Source organism: Apiospora kogelbergensis, assembly GCF_038363985.1.
Source record: "Apiospora kogelbergensis strain CBS 113332 chromosome Unknown utg000006l_segment0_segment0, whole genome shotgun sequence".
NCBI classification, from domain to species: domain Eukaryota; kingdom Fungi; phylum Ascomycota; class Sordariomycetes; order Amphisphaeriales; family Apiosporaceae; genus Apiospora; species Apiospora kogelbergensis.
In genome coordinates this window covers 418,591-437,225 of record NW_027117423.1, presented here as the reverse complement: position 1 = coordinate 437,225, position 18,635 = coordinate 418,591, and the positions used below count along the sequence as shown (strand labels likewise).

The window sequence follows — 18,635 nt, the reverse complement described above, 5'->3', positions numbered from 1 at the left end:
CCGAGTTTATCTCCTTATTAGTCTCTTGTTTCTCTCTCTGAAGCCCCCCTAAAGAGAGTTGCTTTTTTCTTCTTTTAATAGCAGCGGTGAGAGTGTGTTGGACGAATGGAAATATTATGAATATCAGAAAATAATTACTTTTTCTTCTTCTCAATGTGACCTGTAGGAAAGGATGCTGTATCTAGACTAGACCGCGCAGCCAGTCAAGTTGCTGCCCGCAGTTCGTCCTCCTTCTACGTTCTACGTAAAGCAAACAGAATTCTGTCAAACCTGCGTTTGCACGGTGCAACCACAAGATAGACGAGATCTCTGTGGTAGCTCCTACAGCTATTTGCAAATGTCGTTGCCCTTTCTCATTTGTGTAATCCGAGTCTGGAGACAGCAAAAAGAAAAGACCTGATCGGATCGAACATGCAATAGCCAAAATCCAATGTCGCCCTGTTCCTAGTTAAACTCTGACCCCTGCCATTGCGTCTAAGTGGTAGTGCATATCTATACAGTTTCGGGAAAGCTGATATGTTAAGCTGCTCTTGGATCGTACGTTGCTGCAAGCCACTCAATCTCAACATCCCTACCGTTTGTCGTTTTCACTCATCCCGACGGGAACGCGGTTGTTTACTTGTATGACTTATATGAGGAAAAAGATCGAAAGGAGGATTCTGGAATCCGAATGAGTAGAAACAGTGATGATCTGATAGCCATAACGCGTTTGCGTAAAGAAATGCCCCTGATACAGCTAGACTGGACGGGGGTTGGGGGTAGGGTTTAGAAGGTGGAGAGGCGACTGTCGGTAGTCTCAGTTGGTTTTTGGTGTTGATGGTGTCCTGACGATCTACATAATGGATCTGTAACTTCATACTTTGTGATGTCAACAAATCCCCCTGCAACATATCACATCCCTAATCCTTGGTGAAGACGGTCATTTACGAAGGGGGCGGCGTCCTATTTGTGTCGTCCATTAACCCCCCCTCCAAAGACCCTCCCACTCCCTTTCCCGCAGTGGGTTCCTGTTCCTGGAATAGGTGTATTGGTTAATGTTGATTCACAGCACACAGCTATCCACCAGCCCACGCACATATACTCACTTACTTACACTCACACAAACACACATCGTTGGCATACATCCCCCTCGTTCAACAAGCATCTCGCCGTCCTTTCGGTATATGTGGCCACAATCCTGATTCCCATAGTCCGATCTTCGTTCGATCGCAGCTATCAGATCAAAGCCGGGTTGGATGTGTGTTCACCCTTCTCCAACAATATCTCCACAGCAGGCTACTACGGCTTCGATGTTTACATCCACACCAATCCTCGATACTCTTGGTTGCATCCATTGACTCCAGGGTTTCAATATTCACAATTCAAACCCATCTCCAAATTCCACACACCGATATCTTTGAATTTATCTGTCGTCGATTTCCAATCGACGAGCAGCCGAGCCGTTGCCGACCGCCCTGACCAGCCAGTAGCCGCATCGAGTTCTCAAGTACAAGACAGAACATTGCCACTTGCCTAGAAGCAGACGGGACTACCCATCTCAAACGCCCACCAAACCAAGACCCTGCACAGCTAACCTTCTCCCGCCAATTCGCCTCTCCCTAACCGCGTCGGCCATCTCAAATTGAGTATCCACATCTCGAAATCGCGGGATTGTGTGTTCTGCATGTGGTTGTGTTGTGGTGACAGCAATGCGGCTGAACCCAACCGGTCACTGGCCGAGAGAGAGATTGGGTAGATTGGGTTTATTGTCTGAACTTTACTTATTCTGAGTCACCACGGCGTAGAGCGCGTTTCATCTGCCCTAATTACACCACCTCTTTCCCGGGCCGTGGCACCACCCGGTGCATATTAATCTGACAGTGATCACGTCTTTGCCACGAGCTGGCCACGCGCCTACCGTGAGACAATGCGTCCGACCTACTCGGCGAAGCAGACGGGCTTCTCGGACGACCGGCGGCGCAGCGGGCACGGCAGTGGCAGCGGTGGTAACTATGAGTCCTACCGACCCGATCGCGACCGCGACCGCGACGCTCCTCGAAGCGCTGGTGATAAGAGCAGCTACAACCGGCGGGAATCCGACTCCCGCGACCATCACGATGACCGAGACAGAAGCCGCGATGGCGAAAGAGACCGGGCTGTCAAGACGGGTGATGATAGACGGTCGTTGGCTCTGCAACTGAACACCAACATCCCAACCGGCCCGCGTAACCCTTCTTTGTCGTCTGCAAGGAGCTCGCCGTTGAGTACCCGAACGAGCGCCCTGCCTCCCGCACCTGCATATAGAGGATCTGTAACGAGTAAGTGACAAGACCATACTGGGCGCGTGTGAAGCAGTAACGCAACTGGGTTCTGATTTTCTCTGGCTAACCATGCAACAATCAAAACAGCTCCCGGTGGATTGACAGCGCCTAGTCCTCAACATCAATCGCATCCCGCTCCCAAAGCCAAAAACCCCAAAGTCCAGGTCATCCTCGAACAAATCTACAAATGGGAAGACATAGTCCGGAAACGTACACTCGTTTCGGCCCAGCGAGATAAGAAGAAGCGGGAAATGGACGACCGAAAACGCAGTTTGGAGAGCCTCGAAGGCAACCGCAAAGACAATACGTCTATGCTCGAAATCCAACATAAACTGAAGGACCACGACATGAAAGAGTGGTACGAGATCGACAAGCGCTTTCGGTCGTTTGATGAACCGTACGGAGAATATCTCGAAGCCATCGCAACGGCCATTCATTCTGCTACAACGCAACCAGAGACCTCGAACATTAACCCATCGGCGATGGCAGATATGGAGAAGAAGGCTGATGAAAAGCTCGAAAAGTCGGTTGCCGCCCTGGAGAAGAGGATGTCGGACAAATTCGATGCCCAGCTTGCCGATTTGGAGAAAGATATGGCAGAGCGTTTGTCTACGAAAACTGTCACTCTGCAGAAGGATCTATCTACTACACGATCAGAACTGAGAGCACTTAAGACCGCACGTACTTCGGCAGACAAAAAGTTGACTGGACTCGAATCCAGTCTTGGCTCAGCTCTCCAGGCAATTGACGTGGTTAAAGAAGACAATAGTGCGTCGGCTTCCAAATTCTTGTCACAATGCGCTGCTTTGGAGGGCCAGCACACGCAACTGCGAAGTGCCAACAGCAAGGTCGAGGATGAGATTAACGCCTTGAACAAATTTTCTCAAGAAGCTACAAGGCGCATTGGTGAAGTCGATTCTGCGATCGCTGCCATTGGCACGACTATCACTACCAAAGCGGCCACATCTTACCTGGAGGGCGTGAAGGACGAACATTCTGGGGAGATCGACGAGCTCAAGAGGCTGACCAAGAACCATGGGGACCAGCTTGCCTCACTGACCGTCTCACTGAAGTCAACGACGAATTCGGTGGCAAACCCATCTATTTCCCTTGACAGCATTAAGGACCAACTACGTGCGTTGACCGACCAGGTGGCGCACCATGAACAATTGCGGAAGGATCTCGAGGCAGTGCAACTTAGAACGGGGAAAATGGAGCGGCAATTCGATGGGATCAACATCGATGAGTTCCTGGACGAATGGAGCGAACTCGGAATCAAGACTAAATTGCCCGAACTGGACAATGATATTGAATATTTGCGACACGAACTCAACAAGCTCAAAGGGCAAGGTGGTCGAATTGTTGTTCAAGAACCAACACCACCCGTCCCAGACGATGGCTTACGCAAAGATATTTCATATCTCCAGGAAGGCGACCGCCAGAAGACCGAAGAACTGAAGGTCTTGAGGGAGAGGCTGGCTAACAACAACAAGAAGATTCTTGGCTTTGTGCAACAACTGCTTACCCAGCAAATGGAACCGATAGTCAAGAGTCTAGATGACCTAAATACAAGATTCGAACAGCTCCCACCCGTCACGAACCAAGAACAGGACCTCACTGGTCTAATGACGACTGAGCAGTTTGACACACGTATCGCGGCAATCAGGCAGGAGCTCCCCTCAACAATCGCCGACCTGGTGAAACGACAGGCGACGGAGCCTTGCGTTGCGCAGATCCAAGCGTTGCGGAACGAGTTCAACGACATACGAGGTCGCGTTGAACGTCTTAGTATGGAGGTGAATAACGTCAATGACCAGTTCCAACACCTCTGGACTAAGCCTCTATGGGACCAGATCTGCGCACGGGTTGACCAGAGTTACTCGATGTTCGGCCCCCGGATCGACGCCAACATGAGGAGGCTCACACATCTGGAAGAGAAGGTTATGTCCTTGACCAACCAGGTTGCCCCAGCCCCTCCTAAGCGGCCAGGATCTCCCCTGACCGGCAGGCCTTCTTTGTCTGCCGCCGACGGTTCATCGAAGAGGCAGAGGTTGCATAATGCCAGCACTTCTGCGTCTACCGACAGTTTGCCGGCAAACTTTACTTTGAGAGAAGGCTAGCGAGCATCAGTATATCACCACCCTATGATATACAGCGAAGGAGAAAGAGAGCATAATTGATTGAGTATAAAGGGATGGTGCTGACGCATATTTGCGGCGTAGCAAGGCGAAACATGGCGTCGTGCATTATACCCAGGGAATTTGCGTTTTGTTTTCTGCTTTCCGAAGACACTGCCAAAAGTGTGTTAGCTATATGAATTTTCGGGGTGAATACGGAACACAAAAGTTATGAGCGTGGAATTGGACGAGTGGTCACCTGGGTTGGCTAGGCAAGCCGCAGCGAGCACATACACTCCCACCTAGTGCGCATAGAAGGGCCTTCTATGGTTTTGTAGAGTACATTGTTTCTAGACGATACCAAACACACACTTCGGTCAAATTATATGACCAATGGCAAAAGCCAATGAATCCATGAATCCAATTGCTCTTTTTCTGCTATTGAATAGTGATTCGTCCTCAATGCGTATATACTTTTTCGTGGCTCCAAACGCCATCTAACCATCTATGCTTGTTCTATCGTCATCCGTCGTCACATAACGTTTCCGTCTTGCCCGTCATGATATGGTACATAAAACCGGTTCTTCTTCCTCGTGTATAAAGGGCATGTCGTCTCCCGTGACCAGCCAGCCCGGAGACTTGTCTCCATCCCAAGACGGAAACGAAAACGAAAATCGTTTTTCCCCGTACTTGTCCTCAAACACTTTTTCCAGCGATTCCTACTTCGGGCTGTCCTTCTATAACAGCTTGAGGCCGCCGGTGACCTGGTCGATGACGCTCTTGGGGCCTGGGCCCACGCCCAGCACCGTGTAGCTGCCGGCCTCGATCTGGGTGCGGCCGGCGTCCTGGATGACCTCGCCGGTCAGGCCCAGGGCGCGGGCGCGAGCCCGCAGGTCGATGAGCTCCTGCTGCGACTTGACTTGCACGGCGATCTTGGCCTGGCCGGACCGCTCCCACTTCTTGAGCAGCTGGGCCTGTGGGGAGCCGGCTGGGAAGCGCGACATGACCTTGAAGCAGGCTAGGGTGGCGTGCGAGGCTTGAGCAGCGATTTTACCTGTGATTCACGGTGTCGTTGTTAGATTATTGTCCTGCTATAAGAAAGAATGGAGGGGGTGTTGGATGTTGTTTAAGGTGAGAAGGAAAACGTACCCTTAGTCATGCCGAGATCCGTCCGTACCACCAACACCAGCTTGCACTCCTCGTTGGTCTTGTGCATATCGGCAGCCGCCGCTGCACCACTCTTCTCGCCGACATCCACCAGCTCCTCCTTCTCTGCGGCTTTCTTATTGCTCTTCTTGGCGCCGGCGCTGGTGACGCGGAGGCCCTGGCGGCGGTCGGCGTCGAAGCCGTTGCCCCAGTTGGGGGCGTGGTCGAGCAGGGTGTCGTCCTCGTCGATGTCGGACTCCTCGGACTCGACGGGGTCTTCGAGGTTGGCCCGGCGCTCCGCCGACATGGTCGGGCTGATCAGGTAGCCCCGGATCGTGAAGACGCCCAGCGCGAAGCCCGAGATGAAGGCGACGATGCTCGTCGTGAAGACAACGCCCGAGGACGTTATCCCGGTGCCGGTGTACTCGGCCGACATTTTGGGGCGGCTGCGGACGGACGGGTGGTGACTATGTATGGATGTAAAGGTTGCTGTCTGTTTGTTGGTGGGTTCGATCGGATCTTGGTTCGGCTCGGTGCGGAGGTGGTGGAGGTGGTCGTTCAAGCTTGCTTGAGGGGCTCGAAAGAGATATCGGGCAGTATGTATCTTGTATGTAGTGATGCGAAATATGTAAGTTGTTGGACTGACAACCTTTTTTGTGGTTCGGCTTAGTGGGAAAAAAATAAGGTCATGGACGATCGACGTCAATGAGGCTGAATCGAAAGAGCTTATCCCGGAAATTTTATGGACGGCTTCAGAATTTCCTGGCTTGGGGGAGTTGAGACAAGGGACGAACTGCCGTCCGTTTCTGCAGTGCTTAGTGGTAGTGGTGGTGCCCTGAGCCCGGCCAGGGGTTATTCTTGATCGATAGCTAGGGACACGGGCCTGCAGTGAATCTAGCAGCGCCTCCTCCTGGCACCTGGCCCCTTGCCCCCCATGCAGAAACTCGCGACATCCCAGCCCATCGCTCACGTTTGGTGTCATCATCGCAAAGATCCGAGGCTTGACTGCTCCTAGCTAGCCACAGGCCGCAAGCTCAATTACTCGTACGTTAGACGTGTATCTTGCTATCAATCTCATCTCCTGGGATGCACCATCTGATAATCCTACTGGTTGAAACGGACGCATCTCCTGACCCGTACTATCTCCGTAGCAGTTAGCGGTAGGGACCTTTGCACCAAGTACTCTTCATGCACCGCCCATACACGTGCAGTGAGCGATTGCGCTTGGTGCGATTGCAGTTGCACTATTGGGTTGGGCAATGAACCGAAGTTGGGAGCGTAGCTTTTGAGTTGGGGCTTGATTCAGCGAGTAAGGTCAAGATGGCGGTTGAAGTTTGGGAGGGCGGCAATCAAATGAGGAACGAGCAGAGGAGAGGCGGCTTGCGCAATTCATCAGGATCAGAAAACGGGACGGCATCTGCTTGTTTTCGTGGCGTGTCTGACGCTCTTCCTTGGCTGAAAGCTTAATCCCCGTGATAGGCTGGCCTTTGACGAGATAACCGTCCATCCCTATCTGGCGGTTCTTGGTGTTTTAGTCGTACGACGAGGCGGTGCGAAGTGCTGGGTTTGGGTGGTTTGGACTATCGGGCGTCCCGATGCTAGGGAATAAGATGTGAGGTCTGGCGAATGCGCAGGCAGTGCAGCTATATCAATCTCAAATACTTGAAGTAAGACAGAGATTACCTACATACATCTCGGTACAGCAACCTGGACCTGGACACCACGGGCTGGTCTGCAGGCGGGTGTGTTACGTGGGGTTCTTACCAGGTGCAGCTTGCCGAAACCCTGATGACAACGGTACATGATGAACCGCCATCGCCAGATATGGTCGAAAAGACGATGAGCGATGTCACACCAGAGTATTCATAGACAGTCCAGCATACCACTACTGGACTATACATATCCAGGTAGGCGGTATACTTAGCTGTAGTTGCTCCAGTTGCACCCCCTAACGTGACCACTGCTACGGTTACGGGAGGAGGGTCAGGGACTTTGGGTCTCTGTCCTGTCCCAAAGAGGCCCAAGGTCAGCACCCACCCAAGCCAATCAAAAGCCACAAGAAGGCGGAAAAGAAGAAGTTCATTGTTGTTCGTTCCCTTCCAAGGCCGCCGCCCGCCTGCTTGCCGTCCGCCCGCGCCCACATTTGTCCTGTCCGTCTGCCTCCCGCCCACCTTTCCCTCCCTCCCATTGATTCAGTGTTCCCGTCTCTGCTGCCGCCCTCGCCGCTGCTGCAACTCCTGCTGCTGTCGCTCTCCTTACCTGTCGCCCAGTTTGGTCCGCTCAGCTTCTTCGGGCAGAGAACATTGTGACCTCAGGTATCTTTTTTTCTTCTTATTTTCTTCTTTCAGCTTGCTGCAATCAATGCCTGCATAACATGCCATGCCCAAGCTGGTAGCTTGCTTGCTGATGTGTTGTTCCCCATTCTTTTTTGGATTCCTACTTTCTGACGCTCTGTTTCGCCCATTTTCTAGTGGTATCACTGTCGGCGGCGCCCTACGGCATCGCAGGTTCCTTGTAGTAGCGCAAACCAGCATCCTTGCAAGTCGGGGACCGCTCCCAGTTCCAGTCCCAAACATCCTTACCGTAGATTCCTCCCGCTTTCTGATTATCTCCATTCCACTCCCAAAAGTACCGTACCTTAACCTACCTGGCCTACTCGTCCCCCAGCACGACACGCACGATCATTCCCACACGATAGATAATATCGCGACGACACCACTGCTTGCTGCCAATCGGTCAACATCTGCGAAATCCCCCGATAAACCGCAATTGGCACGCCATCGTCGACTACCCGCGGTTTTATCGCGTCGCATGCTGCTTGTGGACCTTACCCCATCCACCTCGCGCGATACGTGACGGAAGACGACGAATCCCCCCCGACACTGCTGACGCGGTCCATTTTCGGTGAGAGATGCGCTGGGCGACCCGTCGCAAAGGCTCATTGGAGGTTGGATAAGACTTTCTACGTGGTAGAAGGAAACTTTGGGCATATCTCGAACTTTTTGGCCCACCGCTGCGCGCTTCAACACGACGGAGATACAGGCGACAGAGAGTTACAGTCCATCACGCATCGGACGTGCATTGCTGCGACAGCAAGCACCTACAATCTCACATCTAATCGGTTAGTTTCGCTTGTCTTTACATTGTCATCGCTTCTTTGCCTATTGATTTCCCGGCTCCAATTCCCCCGAACTTCGTGCTCCCAATAGCTATTGTTGTTCCCCCTTCTAATTCCAAGAACCCAAATCTCGCGCCATTGGTCTCAAAGCTCTCAACATACGTTCAGTAAAACTAATCGTGACAACAGGAAGTTGAAGCAGCCCTGTTGCAGAACCACATTCCGACTTTCGCATACATAAGTTCTTGCCGAGACAAAGAACTATTCCTTTCATGATCGACTTGCGGCTGTGCGCGCAACACGCCAAGGTTGCATGATAACAAAGGGAAAAGAACCATGGAGGGGACAGCGAAATCGCTAGGGAGCTTAATTAACGCCTATCTGCCTGGCCACCCGCACCATCTCTCCATTTCCTCGACCGCTCAATACGCGATCCCGGTCAAGGTTTGCCGCCCAGAAGAAGACATCATAACGGAACTCCAGTACATGACCTATCTGCACGACGTTGATCGTGGCGTTCTCTTTACTCGAGCAGGATTCGACATCATCAAGGAGCCAGAGCCTGAATACAAGAATGCGCCTGTCTCCCAAACACCACGGACGGACTCAAATAAGCCTGTCACCAAGTTATCGCTGAAGGATTACAAGAATAGGAAACTTCCATCAGCTTCTGCGGAGGGCGAAACGCCCAAGAAATCCGCTTCCTCCTTGTCCAACTCGGCCGCGACCAAACCGTCAGCGGGCGAGCAAGTTCCAAGCCACAAGCAACACCCCGGGCCACCCTCTGTCGCAAGAGACATGGGTCGCGATCCCGAACCCAGAAAGGCTCACCCCAGCCTCCCGCCGAGACCCGACGTAAAGCGACTCAGGAGTCCTTCGCCAGAAAAGAAGAAGCGGTCGTCGGATGTGCTCGACAGCGATAGAGCCGCTAAGCGCACAAAGCTAGAAAGCCCAATGCCGAATGGGAAGGCCGGCTCACTACACTCCAAGTCTACGACACCTCAAGTCCAAGATCGGCCAATCTCGCACGCGAAGAAGCCCTCCAAGGATTTGAAGAGCTCGGTTCTGGTAAACGGGCGATCGGCTTCCGGCAACTCAGCAAAAGACAGTGCGTTCCCTCGGCCAAGCAGCCAGGTAAACGGTGCCCAGAAGTCGATCACTAGTAGCCATGGCACACCGAAGAAGGAGAAGGCATTTGTGCCTTCATTGCTTTCTCCTCTTGGATTCTCCGCGGACGACTACGAGGTCGCCCGGCCCGCTGTAAAGAAATCAACCGATACGAAAGCTGCCAAGAAGCCACGCGAAGACCCGGACCCCTCGCCGAAAAAGACCAAGTCCAAGATCCCACCCCTTCTTTCACCCTTACCCGAGTACATCAGAGACGAGATCGAGAAGGGGCTGAAAGATGGCATCTTGAAACCTAAATTGGAGGCATCGCAGAAATCTACGCCGACGTCGAGCCAGAAGAGCAACACCTCAGATTCACAAAGCACTGCGCGCAAAGGCCCCGCCAAGACGATTAGGAAGGAAAGGGAAGACACGATACACGTGGAAAGCAAGGGGTCTGAATCGAGAGAGGTGAAGAGAGAGGCGGAGCCAAGGTATATTGTCAGGATGAAATACCCTAAAAGGGCTGCCAAGACGATTTCACGCCTTTTGGCCTTGCCACCCAAGAAGACGGATGTGACGAAGAGGGAAGCGTCAGAGAGCATCAAGAAGGAAGAACACGCAGGTCGCGATCGATCTAACAGCATTGAGCCGGCGACAACCGCACGCAAACGGCCGCGCATGGATCCTGACATTGTCGAGCCGCCGGCTGCAACCAAACGGCCTAGAACATCCGACATCGCACAGCCAGCTACGCCTTCGAAACAAAGCGTTACCATGCAACGTGTAACATCGAGCAGCTCACAAGCGGGCACACCTGGAGCAATGAATACTACCCCAGCACCCCCGGCATTGGCGGATCGCCGGCTTACACCCGCGGATCCCGAGAAAGTCGTTCGGTTGAAGAAGAGATACGCAGACTACCAAAGCTTAGGAACACGCCTCAAACACTCGAGGGAAAAACAGCTGAAGCCGCCCGGAGCTAATGCACCGCCGAGCCTTTCACCCGACGATCGCCTACATGCCATGGCGATGGCGATACAAATACTCATATCCTACATGATTGGTTTCCAGGCCCTGGACGAATCTCGCGATGCTGAGCGAAAAGCACGTGATCCATCGCACTGGAAATCGATATTCCCCTTGTTGAGACTCTATAAGCACGAATGTCAAGGCTCAGGCGAGGTGAATGCGTTGCTGCTCCGCCTCCTCAGCATATGCCAAGTCTGGACAGGCCGGGCGATTAACTCTCTTCCGCTGGACAGTAACTCGGCGCGCGACATGTCTCAAAATATAAAAGACCAGGAAGCGACGTGGAAGATGGCCGATCAAGCCAGGAGAAAATTGGACGATGCAGATGGCTACGGCGGCGGTGAGGTCGCCAGACTCATCGATCGCCTGGGGCCCTGGTCTAGCCCTGAGGAAGCCACACCCGTCGTGCTCAAGGTCCTTCGGAGAGCCATTCGGATAAAAGAGGGCTTTACACCAGTCCGTGAGCTGGTTGACGTGGCCAACTCGATGACCAATGGCACCCGAGGTTGATGATCCGATGGACCACATTATAATCATAACCTGTATTCCACATCGCAGCATCCCTCGATATACGCCGAACTCCCGGCCACCCCCATTTCCTTGTACGTGTAATGTATAGTACGATTGCGACGACGTCCCTCTCCAGAGCATTGCCAAAGTCTCTATGACTGCAGGCTCTTACCAAGCGACCCGGTTCGGGACAATACAGTCCAAACCATTTGTACAGTTGACTTTCAGCGAATGTTTCAAGTTTTATAATCATGGGAAGAAAGAGAAAGAGAGGAAGCATACGCGAAATGTATACCACTGTACCTGTCCGTCCGACTTTAAGCGAGGGGAGTCATCTTGTTGCCTCGACTAAACGACTGGACGGTCCACATATGGAGAACGGGGATCGAACGCCTTTACTCATACTTCGGTCACCTTGCAGCAAATACACGAGTCTGTTCAGAATACGCGGGGTCGACGACACAGTTTGCGAGCGACGATATACCAGCCAACGGACAGACAGCAAGCATATGGAGATGGTGTTTCTGAGTAGGGTGGACGAGACGAAGAAGGGGAGGGGGTTTGATGCGACGAAAGGACAAAGACAAGACAAGCAATAGGAACCAGAACAAGGAAGCAGTGGCAGCGGCGGATTTTATGGCAGCTCGCGCCCTAGACAGAGACAGACGAGCGAGCCCTACTTGCGCTTTGATGATATCCCCACGGCTTGGCCGAGCAAATGACATTATATTGCAAACGCTACTTTGGTGTATCTCTCTTGCGTCGACCGTGATCAAGCTGCATGTGACTGCTTGTGGCCTTCGGTAAGCCTCGGGCGGGTCGAACTTCCGTCAGATCGGGCGCTTGCCCCTCACGGCTGATCCGGACCGCCATCTGGCAGGCAAGCTCGGTCAACAGAATCAGAATCAGTGCTTGCAGAAAAAAAACATAGAAACCCTCAAATTTCGCTAATGCTGGCTATGGCTACTAAAGAACGCGTATTCGTAGGTGCGGCAAGCCATACCTCCCCATGCTAAACCACCATTGATCCTACCAACCCGCATATGGGCGGATGTCACCTCCATTCCCACCCATGGCGTTACCCAATCGACCCATCCCATCATTACCCTTACCCCCGGCGCTCACGCCGTCGAGGAGTTGGAGTCAGTCTTGACCACGTCCGTGACCCAGAAGACGGGCGGCTTCTGGCTGTAGTTGGCCAGGTCGTCCTGCATGGCCTGGGCCTGCTCCGGGGTGAGCTGGGCGTTGGCCTTGGCTAGGTCGTCGGCGTGGTCGAGGTCGATCTCGATGATGACCTCGTAGGGGCTGTCGGCGCCGCCCTGCAGCAGGCGGTAGGCCTTGGCGTACGGCTGCCACAGCCCGAAGACCCACGGCACGTGCTTGGTCTGGTAGTACTCCAGGTTCATCTGGGCGCCTTTGGGGTAGGCGGCGAAGGCTACGGCAGGCATGGCGGTAGTGTGTGTGTGTGTGTATGTATGTGTGATGAGTATTACTGGAGCGTTGGTCAGTAACGAGATGCCGTTGGAAGCATGGGTTTGAACTAGATAGCCTACATGTTGTACTTAGATTTCTGGCTCAGTTCGGTCAAAAGTCGGGCAGTACGGCGATTGATTAGATTGAGTTGATGGAATTTGAGTTGATCTGAAAAGTCACACGGGCTCGTCAACATGAACAGAATACACGGCGTATTCATATTCCTTCGTCGACCCCTCGGCCATTAGCGTCACAATCTCCCCCTGATGGCTGCATTCCGCTCCCCCACAAGGAGGAGCTCCGCAAACTCCAGCGCCATCTCGACGCTGCTCCATCGGCTTTGGTCGATCGGCCACCTGTTCGCCGGTTTCTATGGAGCAGCGTCGCTCCGGGGCGGTTTTAGTCCAGACATTCAAGGAGCGGAACATATCATGCCAGTGTCTACACGCGCTTGGCAGGGAGCAATACGGGGAGGAATATCTGTTTCAGCAGTCCCCAAGTTGCATTCGCATAGGGGGTTATCGCGTGTTCGCGCACGTCGACAACAAAGCTTCATGGTATCTCGAAAATGTGTCAGCATGTGCTTCGGGGACCAAACAACAATCGGCCCGAGATTAGTTCTACCATATGTAGACACCTTTCCCTCAATAGTTCCCGGCAATTTGGGGAATCATGTCGATCGCATACTAAAAGCAGGATTCAAGCCGTCGCTACTTGATGATAAACCGCTTCTTATTTGACGCTATTGGAGCATGATGTTACCAACCACAGCACACCACCAATCAGCCGCTGACCAATCAGGGTCTCTATGCCTTTGTCCATGTCTGTTCTGCGCAGAAGACGTCACGATTGGCCTCCCCAATGTTGATTGTCTAAGAAGGGTTCACCTTCTAGTTGCCGAGTCTAGTTCCGCCGGCTCAGAATACGCTGGCATTTCTGAGTGATGCCGACCACTATTCTCGCCATTCACCTCTGCTATCTCGAATTGGCGCTTGGAGCTGCCCATCTCAACAGGAATGCGGTCCCTCGGCCCTTTCGTAGCAGCATCCCGATCGACTTGTTGGCTCTGTCGGCTGCGCCTCCGGCGTTTAAGCAGCAGGAATGATGCAGCAACAGACCCGCCGAGTAGGATACACCCGAGAGAGGCGCCAACACCGATGCCGATCTTCGCACCGGAGCTGAGTCCGACATTAGAGGTCCCGTCGCCCACATCAGCTCGGCTGGTCGAGCTGACGCTACTTCGGGAGCCGGGCGAGCTTGCCGAGGTGCTGCCGGCCGAGTTTCCCTCCGTCGTTGTTCCCTTCGTCTGCGTCGTCGAAGCACCGGAAGCCCCCGGCCATGTCGGATCGTCCCCGGACCTCCTGATGATGATACCGTGGGCCCAGGCTGGCCAGCCTTTGCCTTCTTTGAAGGTAGTTGAACCTACGAGCACCGTCTCTTGCTCGGGTATGGTCGACCATATGGCAAGCGATAGGTACGTGTCAGAGGGGAACTTCGAAGAGCACGCGTTGAGATCATCGGCAGACCGGGATTGACATACGTAGCCACTAAACCAGGGGATGGGTCAGTGATCGATTTTCGAGCACTACTTCTGAAGATCTCGTTGTCCTACCTGGGGCAACATGTCGCAATGGTCGCACTCTCGTCTATACCGGCAGAACATGCATATCGATATCCAGCGGGACAGATGCCTGGGGAATAGTAGGGCCCATCTGTCGCCGTGTATCCGCTGGGGAAGCACTGAGGGTTGGCAGACCCAGCGGTCCCATATTGCAACCACGTGTTGTTGTTGCTCCAAGCCTGATAAAACGATAGACAGTTCGTTGCCGCGGGGGTGAAGGTTGTCGTCAGGCTCCCGATGTTAATAGTCGTCGCTGATGCCATCGCCCTTTGGCTCACTGAGGGTGTGAGGGGACTCCAATTGACGATGCGAGAGGTTTGAGTCTGCAAAGGAAGCTGGCTGGAGAAGAAAAGAGTTTCTTGGGTTGATAAAGGGGATTTCCTTGTCGCTTCCTTTGCGTCTCAGCCCCTCGGTTTGGGGGCCATATGCATGTCTTCGCCACAGTGTAGGATTTCCGTGATAGCTCGTCAACTATATGCATGGTAATGCAGAATGAGCAGGGGGATCTAGCGTCTGTATGGCCCAGCCATGCCGCTTGTGGGTAGCATCGTGTTACACGAACCACTCAAAGGATTCACCTGCAAGCCACGGCGGGTAGCCGATAGGATTTTGGGAGCTACCTTGATGTCGCACTTCCTACAGCTCGTAGCTATTCCTCTGCTTACTTCACAGGGCCTAATTGCATAGCAGTATACCTCTTCCATATCATTAGCAACACAGCGTTCTAATCACAGATGGAAATAACTATGTACGTCAAAACTTCAAAATACTCGCCAATTTAGTAGGAGGCACGTATCATATTCTTCCAAGGCTGCTATGAGACAACAAAGGCGATTTCCTACGCATTGCTACGTCACTCAGATTACTAAAGTACCTACCGAGACCTTCCTGATTACGCATCGAAACTCCCATACACAGGAGAGATGGAATATCATGTCGCGCTTACCTCCTCTTCCTGTTGTCTTTCCTACTCCCCTTCTCTGGGGCCGCGGGGGGGAGGGGACAGGTTGAGCTTCACCCGGGCGCGCAGGTCGCTGTCACGGACGGCGAAGCCGTCGAGGTTGTCGAAGACGATGTTCTGACTGACATCAAAGTTCCTCCCGCGGCGGTTGTATGCGGAATAGATGAGGTTCGACACGATCTTGGAGTACAGTCCTGAATACCAGCGTTCTTCAATCTTGGTCGTCTGGGCCTTGGACAGAGAGGCGCTACCAGAGTTAACATTCTTAACGAAGTACTTAAGTATAATGAGTAAAGCTATTTAATTAATATTAAGTTAATAATTAAAGTATTACAGTAATTTTATATAATACTTAAGAATATATTATTATACCTCTTAAGTTTAACCCCCTAATGCAATTGACTCTTACTTGGTCGATCAACGTCAGTATCTAAGGCCGCTCGCTGGCTCTTAATCAGCACTGCTCTACGTGTCAGCCTGACAGGCACGACGACATGGTCGACCGCTGCGCACGATTGATTTCCCCGCATTGGGCCCCACGAGTCGATGCTCCTAGATGGGAACCTGCATAACGGGCCCATCAGCTGCAACCACGCCGCAAGCCCTTCAGTATCAGTCTGTCTCTACGGACAGCTGAGGGATTAGGACTTCATCATGATGTCCAAATACTTCAAACGGCCAGTTGATGTTCCCACTGAACTGGAACCACCTCTGCCACCATATCCTTATGAACCACTTCAGGAAGACGAGATTCGGTTGCTGACAATCGATCCCGTTCCTACCAAGCCAGAGCCCGCGCCACAGATCCTTTGCACTCTGCAGCGCGTCAAGCTATCTGCCAGTCAGGGACCCGATGCCGGAAGGCCTGGTCGTCACCGCGGTCAGGACCAAAGATGGCCCGAACTACAGGCAGCACCAGAGACTGTCCGACTGTTCAAGAGCGATGCTTGGGTCAAAAAGAAGCAGGCGTTGGCCAAATACGCGGGGGAAGCGCAGCAGTCGCCGGACGAGGGGCTGCTGTTGTCGGGCGAGCAGCATCTCCCGTGGAGGCATAGCTGGGGTGACTATATCGCCCTCTCCTACGTCTGGGGACCCCAGACCCCGGCCCATACCATTATGATTGACGGGGTACCATTTCGTGTCGGACCGAACCTGTACCTCGCGCTCCAACAGCTGCGCAGGAGTCAGAGGATCCGACAGGGGTTCATGGTCTGGATTGATGCCATCTGCATCAACCAGCAAGACATGGACGAGCGAAGTCGCCAGGTGGCTCGCATGCGCGACATCTACGCCTCGGCCTGGCAGGTGGTAAGCTGGTTGGGGGAAGAGCGGGACGACAGCAATCTCGCAATCGATGCATTGCGCTTCCTGGCACGCCTGCCGGCTGAATCCGGCGAGTTCGAGGGGCTGCACCGGTTGAAACGCGGCATCGACGTCCGGCCGCTGTTCATCACCTGGGACAGCTATGAGAGTCCGTTTCGGAAAGAGGTCCTCAAAGCGCTCCTGAGCTTCTTCACGCGACCTTACTGGCGCCGCATGTGGATCTTACAGGAGGTGGCCATGGCTCGTCCCAAGGCACCGGTCTTGTGTGGGGAAAATTGCCTTTCCTGGACCGAGTTTCACCGTGCGGCACGCCTCATCACCTCCGACGAGGAGCGCCTCGGCCGCCTGGTCACAGGAACGTTACCGTCTACCTGGTCTTTTGAGATTGGCCAAGCCAGGCTGAGCGACAGGAGGCATCTATCACCAGAGCGGCTGTGGAGGCTGACGACCGAGCTCTTCCAGATCCAAGGGGCCCAGAACGATGCCTCGCTTTCGGGAGCCGCGACGGACATGCTGGAGACCACTGCGGTTGGCACGCGACGCGGCCGTCACGGAAGAGAAGGACAGGGTGTATGGGATACTGGGAATCAAAGCCATCACCGCGCGAGTGTCTCTGGTTCCGGATTACACTCTGCCGCTGCCTGCCAACTTCCAAAGGTTTGCCTCGGCACTCATTCTGGGTGGCCACGTGAACCTTCTCCGACTTGAGTCGCTCCTCGACAAGCCCATTTTCACCAAGAGGTCACTCCAAAGTCGCGGGACCAAGTTGCTCGAGGCCGAGCCGTGCACCCACGGCCTTCCTTCTTGGGTTGTCTGTTGGACGTGTGCCACACTACCCATTGCGCATCTGCCAGCGGCCTACTGTGCAGGAAATACGACCAGTTCAGAGGCGCGGTTCCCGGTTCTTCTTTCCGACTCGTGTCTGCGGATCCAGGGCACCACCTTCGATACGATCGTCAGTCTGGGGACGTGCCATCCCGAGGAGGCTACCGACGACTATCCTACCAGGAGGGGTTCCCAAGGCAAAAGCAGCAACCGGTATGGCGGGTTGGAAGAGACGCAGGAGGCGCTCTGGAGGACAATCGTCGGCAACAGTACGGCCCAAGGGGCTCGCCCCGCCCCGGACGAGTACGCCTGGCTCCGGGACCCGAGAATATGGCGCGATACCGTCGCAGGCGTATACGCCCACGGGCTCGGTCTGGACGACGTGATGAAGCGGAACGGGGACCTGGACCTGTGTGGGTACAGTCTGAAGGACCTGGTTTTCGGCCTGGGGCAATCGCGAAGGGCGTGGAAAGGCAGATACTACAATCCCACAAAAGTGCAGAGGGAGGCCCTGTCTTGGGCGGTGGACGTGCTGACTTGGCGGCGGCTGATGAGCACGGAGTCGGGGAGGCTGGGACTGGCTCCAGCGGGTGCCATGGTGGGGGACAGGATCGCCGTTTTCCCGGGATGTGATATGCCCATGGTTCTCAGGCCGCAACATGTTCCGGACCGGTGGAGGCTAGTGGGCGAGTCTTACGTGCACGGCATCATGGACGGGGAGGTGGTGCAACAAGACTTTAAGCCCTCCGACATTGACATATATTAAGTTTATAATTCTAATAACTAGGCTATAAATAAAATACAAGGTAGAAAATATAGCCCCTTTTTATATAGTAATAGTGATATAATATAAAGTAATAGAGGTGCTAAGGGCTAATAATAAGTATGTTTCTAGGTTTAGATTTAAAAAGAAACATTAATGTGTTCAACACTTTTTATCCAGCTCACCCCCTTTGTTACGTTGCTAACTATTCATTCACTGCCATTAGTGATTGTTGTTAACTCTAACAGCCTTAGACAGCAAAGGACATACTGTAACTGGCAGGGGTTTCTTGCTGCTCTGCTACGTTTCGAACCATCGTGCTGTCATGGAAAAAGGGGT

General features: G+C 53.4%; 7 protein-coding genes across 7 annotated transcripts; 3 read left to right on the top strand and 4 right to left on the bottom strand.

Annotated features, from left to right (window-relative positions):
- Positions 1 to 1,906: 1,906 nt before the first annotated feature.
- PG998_008945 (uncharacterized protein) lies at positions 1,907 to 4,420 on the top strand (the record flags this gene model as incomplete). The annotated part of the gene is made up of 2 exons (XM_066875761.1): positions 1,907 to 2,297; positions 2,388 to 4,420. The coding sequence occupies 2 exons, from the start codon at positions 1,907 to 1,909 to the stop codon at positions 4,418 to 4,420; spliced, it is 2,424 nt and encodes an 807-aa protein (XP_066727917.1).
- Positions 4,421 to 5,154: 734 nt separating this feature from the next.
- PG998_008944 (uncharacterized protein) lies at positions 5,155 to 5,999 on the bottom strand (the record flags this gene model as incomplete). Its single annotated transcript, XM_066875760.1, has 2 exons — positions 5,155 to 5,471; positions 5,567 to 5,999. The coding sequence occupies 2 exons, from the start codon at positions 5,997 to 5,999 to the stop codon at positions 5,155 to 5,157; spliced, it is 750 nt and encodes a 249-aa protein (XP_066727916.1).
- Positions 6,000 to 9,017: 3,018 nt separating this feature from the next.
- Positions 9,018 to 11,330, top strand: PG998_008943 (uncharacterized protein; the record flags this gene model as incomplete). The annotated part of the gene is made up of 1 exon (XM_066875759.1): positions 9,018 to 11,330. One exon carries the CDS (start codon positions 9,018 to 9,020, stop codon positions 11,328 to 11,330), a length of 2,313 nt encoding a protein of 770 aa, XP_066727915.1.
- A 1,121-nt stretch (positions 11,331 to 12,451) lies between these two features.
- Positions 12,452 to 12,778, bottom strand: PG998_008942 (uncharacterized protein; the record flags this gene model as incomplete). The annotated part of the gene is made up of 1 exon (XM_066875758.1): positions 12,452 to 12,778. The coding sequence occupies one exon, from the start codon at positions 12,776 to 12,778 to the stop codon at positions 12,452 to 12,454; it is 327 nt and encodes a 108-aa protein (XP_066727914.1).
- A 908-nt stretch (positions 12,779 to 13,686) lies between these two features.
- PG998_008941 (uncharacterized protein) lies at positions 13,687 to 14,687 on the bottom strand (the record flags this gene model as incomplete). The annotated part of the gene is made up of 2 exons (XM_066875757.1): positions 13,687 to 14,350; positions 14,416 to 14,687. 2 exons carry the CDS (start codon positions 14,685 to 14,687, stop codon positions 13,687 to 13,689), a joined length of 936 nt encoding a protein of 311 aa, XP_066727913.1.
- Positions 14,688 to 15,391: 704 nt separating this feature from the next.
- Positions 15,392 to 15,648, bottom strand: PG998_008940 (uncharacterized protein; the record flags this gene model as incomplete). The annotated part of the gene is made up of 2 exons (XM_066875756.1): positions 15,392 to 15,616; positions 15,637 to 15,648. 2 exons carry the CDS (start codon positions 15,646 to 15,648, stop codon positions 15,392 to 15,394), a joined length of 237 nt encoding a protein of 78 aa, XP_066727912.1.
- Positions 15,649 to 16,039: 391 nt separating this feature from the next.
- Positions 16,040 to 18,299, top strand: PG998_008939 (HET-domain-containing protein; the record flags this gene model as incomplete). Its single annotated transcript, XM_066875755.1, has 2 exons — positions 16,040 to 17,067; positions 17,171 to 18,299. The coding sequence occupies 2 exons, from the start codon at positions 16,040 to 16,042 to the stop codon at positions 18,297 to 18,299; spliced, it is 2,157 nt and encodes a 718-aa protein (XP_066727911.1).
- Between the last annotated feature and the right edge of the window lie 336 nt (positions 18,300 to 18,635).